The sequence below is a fragment of the Bos grunniens genome, chromosome 25, assembly GCF_055505025.1.
Source record: "Bos grunniens cultivar Pamir isolate PY7600 chromosome 25, Bosgru_T2T1.0, whole genome shotgun sequence".
NCBI classification, from domain to species: Eukaryota; Metazoa; Chordata; class Mammalia; order Artiodactyla; family Bovidae; genus Bos; species Bos grunniens.
The window spans coordinates 5,479,600-5,494,548 of record NC_141189.1 but is presented as its reverse complement, the minus strand read 5'-3'; the positions used below and the strand labels follow the sequence as shown (position 1 = coordinate 5,494,548).

Sequence of the window (14,949 nt, the reverse complement as noted above, 5' to 3'; positions counted from 1 at the left end):
CGCTCAGCGACCCCACTGCCGAGCAAGGACAGGCAGGGGGACGAAACTCTCACGCTCCACCAACCCCAACGGGACAGAGGACTGCAGAAGGGAAGCATCCACGCCGGCCTCACTGACAGTAAAGAACTTATGACTGAGCGTCAGTGTTCATATCTCTAAAACTGAGGCTTCAATCTCAGAGTCTGTATGTGGACCAATACATGCTTCCAAGAAATCAGGAAACTTCTTTATTTAGACAGAAACTGCCTCGAGGCTACAATACCACAGAACCTCCGTCAGCGCCTTCCACCACCCACGAGGCCCGGAGGTTCCCTGGCGGTGCTACCTGCTCAAAGAAGCCGTGCTGCTCGTAGGCGATGGCTGTGGCCGTCTCTGAGTACTTGCAGCGCTTCTGCCACAAGCCCGCCCACATGTCTTCCTCTTGCAGCAGAGAGTAGAGCTCCGCAAGGGAGTCCAGGATCTCCTGGAACAGAACGCGGTCTCTGAGTGCTCAGGGGGGAATACCGTGTTTCCGCAACAGGGCGACTTCACGGCCCCTAATCTGCCACCACCGGGGAGAGGCTCATCAGGACGGGTGAACACGGAGGCAGGGCCTCACCTGCTGGGGTGGAGTGATGCTCTCCTGCTCATAGAACTCGGCTGTCTGCTTGGGCTTGATCTGCAGGCTCAGCCCCTTCTCAAAGGCCTGGTGCTCCAGCATCAAGGTGGAGCGGAACCAGAGGTTGTGGGTCTTGCCCAGGTACTTGAGGACGCAGGGCCGGATGGGGATGGGCGGGACGCACTGGGACATGGCCTCCACGAAGCAGTTGAGGGCGCTGGGCTGGCAGTCCCGCTGCACCTGGTGGCTGCCGCTGCACAGGAACGGGCTGATCTCGCCCGCCAGAGCCTGAAACCCAAGCGCGGGCTGGGGTTGGCCGGGGCCTTGTGCAAGAACCAGCCCGCCTTCGTGCTTTCCCCCAGCGTCTGGCACGCGTGTGGTAACTCACGCTTGGATAACGCTAGTTCCCTCAGCCTTTGAAACTTAATCAAGAGTTTCTTTCACGAACACTCCTCAAAAGCTAAAACTGTATTTTTCAAAAGAGGACTTAAAGAAAACACAGACTCACATGCTGCTGTCTGTCAGACAGGATCTTCCACAGCCTGGGGAAGAGCTGGACCCATGTCTTCTCGGCCAGCGTGGTGGAGATGTGGCAGAGCTGCACGAAGGCGCTGAGCAGGGCTCCCGTCTGCAGGGCAGAGACCGTCTGGCACCAGGCCCCTGCCACGCGGGTGCCGCACGAACTCCCTGCCCAGGAAGCAGGACCACCCACTCTACCCGATGCTGCTCCACTGCCTGACGTTCAGAACCTGAATGGATGTCGTGCCGAAGTGAAGCCTGAGTTCTGGGCACCACAGACCCCTCCTGCTGTGCTGAGCGGCTAGTATGGACGCGGGAAAGGGGCTCAGTGACATGCCCACATGTCTAACCTCCCAGAGCACCTCTTAATGTTACTAATTTCACCACGTACAAGAAGTACGAACACTACGCTGACCCGGAAGTGCAAGCAAGAGATACACAGATGCCATCACAGCAGAGGCTGCTGAAGACACCAAGGGGAAACAGAGCTGTATGCAGAGAGTCTATGTTATTTGCCAGCAGGCGTAATCCTGAAGAAGAAATCAGGAACCACGAGAGGTCAGAGTCTCTGCAATGAACAGTGAGCAGATGGAGAAGCAACTGGAATGGATAGGACTGGACCAGCACGCCCCACAACCGGGGCCAGAGCTGGAAACTGGGGACCCAACAGGCACATCAAACCCACAAACGTGGCTGCCTCTGCCCACAGCTCCGCTGTCTCTAAGGTGTGAATTTCTCATAGTCAGGTTTTTGGCAGCTTGAAGCCCACCTTCCCACATAGCAACACACAGTTGATGCAGAGGTGCTCGGGCACACGCCTGCCAGCCCACAGTGGGCCCTGCGGCTGAGACAGAGACACATGTGTCAAGATCATCTTGTCCCTTTCACCCAAGAGCGGACCAGGAAGGGAGCTAACCCCAGACCACGTCCCTGTCAAAAATGCAGAGGCCCAGGGTACAAACATTCCACAGAAAGGGGGAGAGAACAGTCAAGTGAAGAATGCTCCTGTCTGCTACTCAGGCTGCCCTGTGTGGAAGGCTGCATTGAAACCAACCTGGCTGCCCTCACATGGCCGCTCCCTGCCCATCGGGCAGGCGGCTCCTGACTCCACGTTAACATAGCAGAGGCCAAAGCTCTCAATGATCACGGACCTGCCCCCAGAAATGCTCGCCTCAAGCTATGAATACGGGAGTCCATGGGCTCACAGACTGTTCAAAATATAGGGGGTTGCGGAGAGCCACCATCACTGAATGGGGGAGTCTGTAGGCTCACGGACTGTTCAAAATATCGGGGGAGGGGAGAGCCACCATCATCCCCCCAGACTCGCACAGACCTTCACTTCCCGGAGCGTATCAAGAAATTTGTCATGTCTGTTGGTTAACATGTGCAGCTGGTTTCCAATGTCCTTCTCAGACAGCTCTTTGGTTTTGGGCGTGCTGGTCTGATCGCCAGGAGCCAGTTCAATATCAATCTCTACATCCTAAAGAATACAAAAAACAAACATGCAAAACCAAAAGGTCAAATAGTTAAAGAAGATCAACACACACAACTTTCATAAGCTTTTTGTTACATTTTTGCCAAGTAAAACTTCGGTTTCCTGGAAGTCTGATTATTTAAATAATCCTGAGTTCTAAAACAAAAGACAAGCAAATAAAGCTAGATCAGATCTAGCACTTTCTTACATGATGCTATAAAAATGTCAGCATTTTGCTGTCATGTTTGGATTATAGAAAGGAAAATAAAAAAGAAAACACAACTTTAAGCACCATAAAGACTACTAGGAATCACCGCCTGCCACTCCTGAGAACGCAGCACAGACTGGTTTACTTGGATCAAGACTATCATTGGGGCCAATGCACAGCACCTTGTGGGCACAGGGCTTTACACAACTCATCCCCAAAGAGGAAGGAATCTGATTTCTGTCTGAAGCTTCTGGGAAGTTAACAGTCAACATCCCATCGCCAAGACTGGGCTTGAAGTCAGGTTATGGAACATTTGGTGTGTGTTCTTGAGAATGAAAACAAGTCACATCAAAAAAGTGAAAGTAAAAGTGAAGTCGTGTCCAACTCTTTGTGACCCAATGAACTACACAGTCCATGGAATTCTCCAGGCCAGAACAGTGGAGTGGGTAGCCTCTCCCTTCTCCAGGGGGTCTTCCCAACCCAGGGATCGAATCCAGGTCTCCCGCACTGCAGGTGGATTCTTTACCGGCTGAGCCACTAGGGAAGCCCAAAGCTGCCCTGAGTCATATCAAAGCTGCCACTAACCCCACAGCGGACTACAGGAAGGAGAGACCCCATCACCGATGATCTCCTGTGCAGAGTGAAAAAAGTCTTAAATTCTTATTTGTTAATGAAATAGAGATCTCACACACAAGGGGTACAAACTACCCCTTTCAGAGCAAAGAGAGTGCCTTCCTCCACCAGCACCAGCTGGCTGTCTTCTGACATGCAACGCCCCAGCCAGCCTGAGCCTCTACAGGCCGACAACCTAAAGGACACATTCACAGATTCATGCCTTGAGGGTCGTCCCCACTCCCACACGGAGTCCCGACAACCATCGGGACCGAGGCTCAGCCCTGATGGTTAGTGACGGGCTCCTGGGCTGCCCCAGCCAGACCGGGTGGAGACCCAGGAGGGCCAGAGTAGGTGGCCTGTGGAACCAGCTAGAGACACGGCTCCTTCACGACAGCGTCACTCTCCAGAGCGGTGCGTTAGGACACAATGTGGGCGACTACTGACTTGGAGAGGACCGTCAGCAGAGAGTAAAAGACCCTGTCCTCAGCAGCACCAACTCGTGATAAGTGACTGCTCTCAAAACTGAATGGCAACCCCAGATGCTCATCAGTTCTACCCTGAAATCTTGCCATCTGCGACATGGACAGAACCTGAGGGCACTGTGCTCAGCGAAATACGCCAAAGACACACACAAGCTCATCAACACAGAGAACAGACGGGCGGCTGCCAAAGGCGGGGGGTGGGAGGTGGAACGGGCAAAGACATGCAAAAGGCACAAACTTCTGGTGAAAAAATAAACTCCTCACGGGGGTGTCACGGACAGCATGGGGACTACAGTTAATAATGCTGCACTATGTACCTGAAAGTTGCTAAGACAGTAAATCTTAGAAGTCCTCATCACAAGAAAAAGAAATCCTGTAACTACGTGTGGTGATGGATGTTAACTAGACTTACTGTGATCATTTCACAACACACACAAAATACCAAATCCTCACGTTGTACCCCTGAGATGAACAGGATGCACGTCAACTATACCTTGACACAAAAAGGAAACAGTAGGTAACTGAACAGGCACCACACTCAGACCTATCAGCAGAGACAGGTTCTGATCTGTCCCTCTCGCCCTAGAACCCCCACGGCTGATAGAGCATCCTCCCAGCGAGCCGGGAGGCTGGCTGCGGAGGCGGCGCGGGCGCGGCCCTACCTCCTCCTTGGACTCGCTGTTCTCGCGCTCCCGGGGCTCCTGCTTGACGTGCGTCACCATGGCGAAGGCCGCGCGGTCGTGGCTGTCAGCCAGGTTGATCACGTTGGTGATGGAGGGCAGCATGGCGCCCTGGCAGCTGGTCCCGATGGGCGTGCTCTTCTCACACACGGCCAGGAGGAGCTGGGGGCACGCAGGGGAGGAGAGGCCTGGGACCTGCGCCTGGCGCTCAGGCGTGGGGACCCCGGTGACCTCCGAGTCACCTCAAGGGCACACACGTGCACTGACCCCCCCAGCGCCTGGCTGGCTCTATCCCGCTGCCCCTACCTAGACAGGAGCTTGCACCTCCCTTCCACTGTCCCCTCTCAGGTGCCCCTGACTCCATGTCTCAGCGGGCTGGAGACAGACCAGCTAGACCGGGCCCTGGAGTCTAGACCGTGTGCTGGGCACGAAGGCAAGCAGCGACGCGATCTGCTTTGCCAAGAGAAAGGTCATGAGCACGGCTGGCAGGAAGAGGCAGCCTGTGCCAGGCAGCACACGGTGGGCGAGCCCTGGCAGGACACTCCTGGCTCCACTGTGAGGAGCGAGAAGGAAGGCAGAGAAGTGTGGGGCCGTGTACTGGTGCTGCCTGGAGACAGGCCAGACCTTCGGACAGAGGAGGAATGGCCAGCCCCTCCTCCAAGGTCTCTCTGACCACCTGACCCAGAGCCTGGCACCTGATATAACCGACAGCCTCCTGAAAGAACAAGTCGGGGACCTCTGCCCCCTGTGTCACCATCACAGAATCCCACCTGCTGCTGCTCACAGCGCTGAGAATGGATGCTCAGCTCTGGTGGGAACGCGCCCACACGCTCTCCCTGAAGCCCGGCCACGAGTCCCTCCTTTCCTGCAAGGAGAATCTCATAGCCTGGCATGTCAGATAGGCTGTTGACTACGTCTGCAGGGAGTCACAGCTATGTGCACGGCATGCGTAACCTCCCATTCTCTACAGGAAACCTAGGTTGACTAGGAAACCTGGTTGCTGGTAATAAAGCCAAATAATGAGGAATACAAACAACTGACCACAAGCTAGTTAGAAACGGAGGCCGTCTGACTCTCCATCCACTCAAACAGCCTGACTGTTTGCGGGGGCCCTCACCTCCAGCTCCCTGGCCCCGTGAGCTAAGTGGTCAGAGCCCACGTGCTGTGAGGCCGGCTTGGCCTGGCCGCTCCACCTCCTGGCTGTTGGTCAGCTCCTTCCTACTAGAGAGGACAGTGGTTCTGTGGTGGAGGCGTCTGCCTCTCTGCGTCGGTGTGGACACCCGGCTTACCTCAATGCACTGCTTGATCCAGAAGTGGTTCCCCATGGCCTCCCAGTTCTGGGAGCAGGTCACATAGAGGAGGCGCTCGTAGACGCGACGCTTCATGGAGTTGTCGAAAACTTCGAAAAACTTGGCCCTGATGAGCGGCTGGGCACAACGCAGCCCCGAGAGAAAGGCCGGCTCAAGCTTTGCGGTCAGCTCGCTGCCCGACAGCGTCTCATCCCTGGAACATTTGGACAAAAGGCTCACTGATGACGCCCACCTACGCTGTGTGTCTTACATGAGCGAACGTTTAAAGCTTATTATATACGAGAAGATTAAAAAGTCACACCACCAGTGGGTCAGAGAGCACAGCAGGGGCGACACGCGACGTGCTCGGCTGCGGTGATTACCTGTAGACATAGTTAACAAGGTCTAAAAACTGGGCGTTTAGTTCAAGGTCTTCTGGAAAACGCTTTTCTATGTAGGTCATCATTTTCACAAGCAAAATGGACTTCTCCCGGAGTGTAGGTGTCTGCACAAATTTAAGAGTCAATTATTTGAGAAAGGACATGTTCAGAAGTATTTCAGCCATCTGCTCAGCTGATTTTTAACCTCCTACAGTCTTGTCAGGTAAAATAAGGTTGTTTCTAAATGGTTCTTTGGATGCTTAAGATCAAGACAGGTGCCAACATAATTTTCCTGGGGGACTACAACTCACTTGGGAGAGAAAGCAACTAAACTAGAAAACAAACTGGAAGTTTGCTAGCATCTTAGTTACCAAGTAACAGTCCCTCATGGTTGTTATTTTTGGCTCATTTAACATTCTAACAGAAGTAAAACCACATTACACAACCAGTTATTTCAAGTTTCTGTTCAAAATTTGTGAAGCACAGTGAGAAAAATCCAACTCAAAAAAAGAACCCCATGAGTGCAACTACTGGAGAGAAAAAATACTCTGCTTGAGAACTTGCAGAAGCGCTTAGACAGCGACGGCTGAACCTTCTCTCGAGAAGGCCCACAGGCCAGAGCACAGCCCCTGCCCAGCTCACCTGATTGGCTGCCATCGGGGAGTTGTTTTTAACCCATTCTTCCACAATTTTCACCACGGACCGGAGGATTTTGGCATCGGGGGATTTCTCAATGAGGGAGGTCAGGATGGCCTGAATGAAGTTCTTCCTCATCTCCATGCTCATCACGGCCAGGCGCGTCTTCACCAGCTCCAGACTTAGCATCACCAGCTCACTGGTCCCTGTACATGGGAGAGACACCGGCTATCCCCACCACCCAAGCGGCTGGATCCCGCCCACGCCCTCCCCAGAACGCTTTTGCCCCGAAACGAGAGCTCCGGCGTGGGAAGTGCCTCCTGGCTCTGACCTCACCACCGTGCCAGGGAGGCCCAACAAGAGCCTCCTCACAGGGCAGGGGACGACAGAGCTGACGGGACCAGGGGCTCGGCCAAGCCCTGGAGTCACGCGCACGGCCCTGGCGGGCTGAGAGGTGCAACTCCCACTGCTCCCCTCCCCACAACACGTCACCCGAGTTCCGGAGCTCACAGCTTGGGTCTGGACCCTGAGACTTCATTCTTCAGAAACAGTGGCTCTGATTTAGCCATCTCTGCTTACAGCAAAACTGTTAGATAACTAGTGGCAAAGGCTCCTCAAAATCTCTTCATTCTTACAATCACAAACTTAAAAAGCATTTCACTTTAAAAGAGTGCTTGACTCTGGAGATCAATGAAACGTTCGGAATTGCTCTGTTAAGAGCAAATGATGATGAACACGAAAGCAGTGGTCAGTGGAGCTGCCAGTCGCGGTGGCCCGAGGCGGGGCCGGCCCAGCGCGTCACCTGAGGCGGCTTCCGTGCTGCCCGAGGCGGCCTGTGGGCTCAGGTGCTCGCGCACCATCTTCTGCAGGGAGCGCATGAAGACCGAGATCAGCCTGTCGATGTAGCTCGGGTTGTTGCTGCAGGCGGACTTGAGGATCATCAGGGTCCCTGCAGGGGGAGAGTGCCAGGGGGTTTCTGAGTCTCTAAAAACTGCGTAAGTCACAAAAATGTCAATTACCCCTAAAAATATTTAAACAATGCACTAGACAAAAATGGGCCGTTTTTGACAAAAGTACAGATTGATCTGAAATGTCAACGTTGCCGTTGAGCCTGACACAAGTCTGAACTGCTCGAGTCCACTTGTGTGGCTTTTCTCCAGCCATATACACGACAGCGCTACTCGATCCTCAGTCAGCTCAATCTGCGGACAAGACACGGTAGACGCAGCGAGACCCTGTACAGACGCTGAGGCCGACTATACTCACAAGAAGGCTTTCGCCTGCGCAGGGTCGGTGCCCCAGGCCCCAAATTGTTCAAGAACCAGCTGTAAACGTCCCATAAAAGCTTACACCATGGACCTTTAAACAACCCTGGAGATGGGGGGTGGGGAGGAGCACGTGCGTCTGAGGCAGGAAGAAGCTCTGAGGCTGGGCTTCCATCTCCAAGACCCCAGGGAACCTGGCCTTGTGTGCGCCCGGCCACTTGCAGACACTCTCAACACCACATTGGCTCAGAGCTCCTCCCGACACGCTGTGCCCCTCCCAGAAGGGAAGCCCGTCCAAGCGAGCAGAGACACGTGTGCAGGAGGTGTGCACACTCACCGAAGAGCTGGGAGGGGTTGGCACTGGTGGCCTTCTCGTAGTTGGTGAGCCCCTCGTAGATGACCTTGCCCACTGCCGCGTACAGGCACTCCAGCTCCTCGTACTTGGAGGCCACACTCGAAGTGCCTGAAACAGGAGTGGGACTGTGGGGCTGGGGGCCAGTTGGCGGGCCCTGCCCGGCTCTGAGAGACACTGACTCTTCCCAGGCCAGCTCTGAGCTTCATCATCTGGGACCCACGGCGACCCTCACCCCAGGATGCATGGCTCCCAGTTAACGGAGCTCGGTGACCACCTTTCATGTCCCCAGTCCTCAACTCAACCCCCTAAACACAAGGAAAACATGCCAAAATTCCATCTTTCCAGCTGTTCATCGCTTGACCAAAATGCTTTAACCGAGCTTTCTTTTAACCTTACAGAAACGGTAATGTTTAGCTGATGAAGAGAAACTGTATTTCCCAAGCGGACCAAAAAATGTAATGCGAAGACTTTGACTGTGAAGTTATGTCAACCTTTTTTTTTTTAAACAAAGTTTCACGGTACAAAAAAAAAGCTTGGATGATAAAATGGCTTATATGGCAAGTGGAAGAGGGAGGAGCAGTCTCAGTAATAAGCTCTGGGCCCACCCAGCCAGGCAGAAAGCAGAGAGAGAGAGGAGTGTACTGGCCACGTACTGGGCTCGGTGGGGAAGAGGCTCATGAGGCGGGACAGCAGGCTGTGCACGGCCCGCAGCACCTTGGTGTTCCCGCACGTCATGCAGGCGGCCACGCCGCGCTGCAGGGGCTTGAAGCTGCTCAGGATGGCTGGCGGCTGCAGGACGGTGAGCAGGAAGCTCAGCACTTCCAGGCCGGTGCAGATGTTCCCGTAGTTCACCTGGTTTGGCTGCTCCTGCAACGGGGGACACGGGCCAGGTGCGGATGAGACAGCACGTGAACGCCGGCGACGGGAGGGGGCAAGCCAACCCGAGCCGCATGCCACTGAGCGCTTGGGAGGTGAAACCAAAAACACCCAGAACCACCAAGGGGTGAGCACACCAGGCGTGTACATGGCGCCATATTCTGTGACTACAGTAGGATTTCACAATCTTCCTTTCAATAAATTCGCCTTAAGAATTTAGTCAAACTTCCTTTAAAAAGTTCACGAAAAACATTAGTATTTGGCTTAAAAAGGCAACTGCTGCAATAAATTTTGCTTTTCTCCTTTCATGTTTTTAGTTCAACTACATACATCCTTCCAAAAGCAAATATCCTTAAAACTGTATTGTAAAATCAACTTCATAAATTGTCAGCACTAAAAAAAAAAACAAAAACAGAGCACCAAGGTCCACAGTAAGGATTTAAGTTTGGCTTCAGGACCCTCGTGTCTGTGGCTCACACACACACACACACACACGCACACACGTGCCCTGCATGGATGCTACTCTGAGGTGGACCCTGGGGAAAAGGCAGACGTCCACGTGAGCACACCCACTACTCTTGGAGAATGTAAGCCCGTGAAGGGGCTAAGCTGGAGTCAACGGTGACTAATTCTCATAGGAAAATAATTCCCTTTCCAAGAGAAACAGAGGAAAGAAATCTGAGATATCTACCAGTGAAGCCTAAGGCTAGACTCAAAGCACGCACTGCGGACCCAGCAGGCCTACCGCTCTGGAGCTCCTGTAACACAGGAAACCTGTGGGACCATTCAGTACACTTGAACAGCAACACTCATCTTTGCAGCACAAAGTAACAGACATTTACTGCAGGTTTTAAAATCTTCAAACTGAAAGCTTTCAGGTTTCACCAGAGACCTAGACACACAACTGTGTCCTGGTAACGAGATGCATAAAGCAAGAGAGCAGCTTCTGTAACCTCCGGACAATCATAGGACGAAGAACACCCAAAAAGCCATCAGAAGACCTGCACTTGGGGCTCTCTCTTAACACCTGGCTATTCGGTGCCATGTTTATTATTCAATCTGTGTTCAAAAACTCAACTTCATTTTAAAGACTGTTGACTAAGTCAAACGTGTTTATCCCGGGCTAGCCAGTAAGTCGGTTTAAGCAGTGAGTCCATGAAAAGCAAGGGCACTACTCTGCTTCCGAGACTCCTAGCTCTACCTGGGTGGAGGGGTAAGCACGGCGCTCTCTCCTCTCCCAGCGACCAGAAGAGCAGTGGGAGGAGCCCCGACTGGCGGAGGGGGGCGGCTCGGGGCCCACCCGTCCCGAGGACCCGCGCACCTACCACACTCATCAGCAGCTTGTCGAACCACTGCAGCTTGAGCTCCGACTTGGCCCACATGTCCGGGCGCAAGGCCGTCTTCAGGAGGGTCACACACCGGCGGGACAGCACCTCCCCAGGAGAGCCCGCCGCACTGGTGTTGTCGTTAACCTGGAAGTTCACGCAGGTCAGGCCCGAGTTACCCTGCACACAGGGCCCACCGTGCTCGCCTGCCCTGGCCCACCCTTGCTGGCCTCCGCCAGGACCCTGCCCCCTCACAGCGGGTCAGCGGTGACCCGCACTCTTCTGTGCAACAGAAGGGGCGGCATCAGGGCCTCCCCGAGGTACCCCTGGCTGGGCCTCCCAGGCTGTGCCCAGCACGCTGTGGCACTCAGGGAAGTATCGGCTGATAGTCGGGTAGCTTGTTTCCAGCACTTAGAGATCCTCAATAGTGTTGTAAAATAGCACGCACTACTTCTTAATAGCTATAAAACTCCTTTGTGAGGGAAATCTCACTTACAAGGGTTTGTTTGAAATTTAAAACGCAAAGTTTCAGAAACTGATCGCCAACAATGGCGTGAAAATATGTTACTGATGTGAATGGTAAACGAATGCCAGTTACGAGGCACTGAACCACTGAACGCTGTCCACTACTTGTGTGGGATGGATCAGCCCAACACCCTCATGACACAGGTCACCTGAAAGTCAAGTAGTCCAACCCAGGGTCACTGAATGTCACCAACATGCTGTTAATTCTAAGATATGCCACTATTTCATCACTGATGAAAAACAGTTATAAAAAATCCTATTATAAAACACAGTCGGGTTTCAGGAACATCAGCATGTCACCAAACAAGATCTGGTAAGAAAGGGACAAGCTACTGAAGACAAGCTCCCAGACCTGGTTTGTCTGTTTCTTTTCTGACCGAACGGTCAGACGGCTGAATGCACTCAGTCTACAGGCAGCCCTCGTGCGGAAGGACCCTAACGGGGACGCGGGGATGCACACCTGACAGGCCACTCGGATGAGGAAGTTCACCACGGTGTCCGTGTGCTGCTTGTCAATGGGCTTGGCGAGCAGCGAGTCGGCGCCCGGCAGAGACTGGCTCCGCCCAAACACCTGCAGATGCGGGACAGCGGGCTCAGGAGCGCGGCCTGGCCTCGGCCCGCCCCAGGGCTGCCCGTGCTGGGCACCAGGGCACCCCCGACACACGCACAAGCACAGCCGCCACGGAGGAAGGGCGGGGCCTGGGCCACCCCCGAAAGGGAACCAGGTCCAGGGGGCGGGGGCACGGGCCTCGTGGGGTGTGGCGTGGCACCCGGCCCGCATTCCGAGTTCCTGGATGAATGAACCGCCTGCGGCCCGGGCCCACGCTCTCACCGTGCTGATGGCGCCCGTGGCCGTCCTGAAGCGCTTCACCTCCTGCGCAGAGTCCACCGACAGACCTCTCTTGATGGAAGACGAGACGGAGGTGACCCCTTCTCCACTTGAGTTCGGGTCCATGTCTGAATCAGGCTTAAAAAGACGCACCCACGCTTGACTTTGCCGACTGCTCTCCGGGGAGGGCTGTAGGGAACGCAGCCGGGGCCGGCGGGAGGGGCTGCCGCCCTACCTGCTGGTCCTTGATCCGCTGCAGCTCCCACTTGATGACGACCTCGGACAGGTCCACGGCCAGCCGCCGCTGCTCGATGGTGACGCTGGGCGTGAAGCCCAGCCGCTGCATGGCGCTCACCATGTGCTGCACGAGGTGATGCCGCACCGGGTAGTACACCTGCGGACGCGGGTGGTCATGCCAGGGCCACCAGCACGCGGGCACATGCACGCACCTGCCTCGGCCTCAGCACGCGACCCAACCTTTGCCCAAGAATTCTGAACCCTAACTTAAGCTAAGAAATCTCTCAACACCTTTTATGAGTATCACTCCCCCTTCATTCACTGAGTTCCAATATAAAAGCGTGTTTTAGCTTTTAAGGACCATCTTTAAAAAATGCTGAAATAATGAATTTGTTAGGTAGGCAAGTCTAGTCACACGTATTAAACTTCAGACAGTGTTATAAAAGCTGGCCACGCCAAGAGGCAAATTCCTAATTCTAAAGAGCTGACTGTGAAAGAACAAATTTTCAATTCAGTCCTTTCTCCTCCACCCAAAAATCTATAAAAAATAATATACATATAAATAAATACAAGAAGGAGGTGATCTGGTTATAGAAGAGGAGATGCCAGTGACCTCTTCAAGAATTAATGACACTACTTCCCACCTTAAAGTAACAACTCGCCTGTATTCACAGGTAACTGAGTACAGCTGACCCTTGAACAACACAGGGGTCGGGGTGCCCACCCTTCACCAAGTCAAAAACGCGACTGTAGAGTTTAGTCAGTCCTCCGTATCCACGGATTCAACTAACCGCAGATCATGTGATATTACAGTACGTGTTTATTGAAAAACATCTGCATACGAGTGGATCCACACAGCACAAACCCTTGTTGTTCAAAGACCAAGTGTACTTACAAGAAAAATGTTGTCTTAAAAAGAAGCGTATACCTAGGATACATCCACTGAACTACAGCACTTCCCATGTTGTAAGGCCACACACATACTCATGCTAATCTAGAGAAGAGAAATACCTTCTCTGAAAGATGAGGAGTGGGGAGTGTCTCGCTCAGTCGTGTCCGACTCTTATGCGACCCCGTGGACTGTAGCCCGCCAGGCTCCTCTGTCCATGGGATTCTCCAGGCAAGAATACTGGAGTGGGTTGCCATTTCCTTCTCCAGGGGATCTTCCCAACCCAGGGATCGAACCCGGGTCTCCTGCATTGCAGGCAGAGGCTTTATCCTCTGAGCCACCAGGGAAGCCCAGGGAAAGATGAGGACAACCTCATTATTGCAGAAAAATGAAAGACGAGGGAAACTTCAAAGCAAATGCATGAGAGCGTACCAGGTTCTGCTCTGAGGCCCCCGCGCCCAGCCACACACACCCTACCTTGAAGTGCTGCACGATCAGGTGCAGTATGTGGACCAGCTGCGGGACCGTGTGGCCCTCCTCCACGATGATCTTCCTCGTCCAGTGGGTCAGCATCTGGTGCCCGTCCTCCATCCGGGCCGGCACCGCCGGGGTCAGGATGGCCATCGCCTGCCTGACAATGGCGCGCGCTTCCATCGCGTGCGCCTTGAGGAGACTGTGGAACACCTGAGACAGGACGGAGATTGTCACATAAGCATGGAGGCTTTAACAAGCGAGATGGAAGTAGTCACTCAGAAACAAGGTGTTATTTCTGTAAAAACAACCTTTAAACAATTCCTTGAGGCTCTTATTAGGATAGCACATAGCAGTGACTTTGTCTTTCATAAAGTTTTGATCTGTGAAAATGTCTGCGCTAATGTTTTCTGAGCACCTAGTGTGTGCCTGTGCTGGACTAGGCTCAGATGGTAAAGAATCTGCCTGCAATGTGGGAGACCCGGGTTCGATCCCTGAGTCGGGAAAATCCCCTGGAGAAGGGAATGGCAACCCACTCCAGTATTCTTGCTTGGGAAACCCCCATAGGCAGGAGCCTGGCGGGTTACAGTTCATGGGGTTGCAAAGAGTTGGACACGACTGAAACACACACATGCACACAAAGCGAGCCCCAGTTTTCCCAGCGTGACCAGCACGGAGTTTCGAGGGACACAGGTCATGGACAGGCTGGAAACAATAGGACCTGCTGAACCCGGGTGCCTGGGAGAACTACAGGGTGTCACAGACACCCCTGGCGGGTCTCTGGCCCATGGAAGTTCCCAGGAGGGTGTGGTCAGAGCAAACAATCAAGGGTGGCTCAGGACAGGATGAGCGCCACCCCTGACCAGTGGCTCAGTGGGACAGACAGGCTAGGTGCTCAAGCACAGGATCACAGCGAACTCTGACACAGACAGGGATGAGCTCGGTCAGAGTTATGGAACTCATAAGCAGGAGAAACCCAGGCTGCGTGGCATCAAGGCCCAAACCCACTGAGCAACACCCGGAACGTGCTTGAGATGGTCCACCCGGACAGGGTCAGGAGACGAGGACCCCTGAGTACCCGCTGTCTGTCCGCAGCTAATGAGTGGGCTGGGGCCCTGGACGGACACACCTTCAGCAACAGACAGAGGAGCAGGAGGTGGTCGAAGCAGAACCGTATTGTTTCAAAAGCAAGGCTGAGAGGAAGGAGCAGACAGAGCAGGAGTGGGAGGAAGGGCGGGAACAAATCATGGGGGAGGATTCACCATCCCAAAACGACGGCAAAAGGGACATCTGTAA

General features: G+C 53.9%; 1 protein-coding gene across 12 annotated transcripts in view; it reads right to left on the bottom strand.

Moving 5' to 3' along the window:
• The window catches only part of TRRAP (transformation/transcription domain associated protein), a 90,882-nt gene that overhangs the window by 26,285 nt on the left and 49,648 nt on the right, over positions 1-14,949 (bottom strand). For all 12 annotated transcript variants that reach the window (XM_086373947.1, XM_086373953.1, XM_086373951.1 and 9 more), the window contains 16 exons: positions 13,660-13,866; positions 12,292-12,450; positions 12,060-12,194; positions 11,688-11,798; positions 10,703-10,849; positions 9,155-9,368; positions 8,484-8,609; positions 7,684-7,830; positions 6,888-7,087; positions 6,249-6,370; positions 5,866-6,079; positions 4,559-4,738; positions 2,451-2,597; positions 1,107-1,226; positions 599-886; positions 326-463 (listed from right to left, as the gene is read on the bottom strand). In XM_086373947.1, the coding sequence (XP_086230073.1) occupies positions 326-463; positions 599-886; positions 1,107-1,226; positions 2,451-2,597; positions 4,559-4,738; positions 5,866-6,079; positions 6,249-6,370; positions 6,888-7,087; positions 7,684-7,830; positions 8,484-8,609; positions 9,155-9,368; positions 10,703-10,849; positions 11,688-11,798; positions 12,060-12,194; positions 12,292-12,450; positions 13,660-13,866 (2,655 nt within the window). The remainder of the gene's footprint in view (positions 1-325; positions 464-598; positions 887-1,106; positions 1,227-2,450; positions 2,598-4,558; positions 4,739-5,865; positions 6,080-6,248; positions 6,371-6,887; positions 7,088-7,683; positions 7,831-8,483; positions 8,610-9,154; positions 9,369-10,702; positions 10,850-11,687; positions 11,799-12,059; positions 12,195-12,291; positions 12,451-13,659; positions 13,867-14,949) is intronic.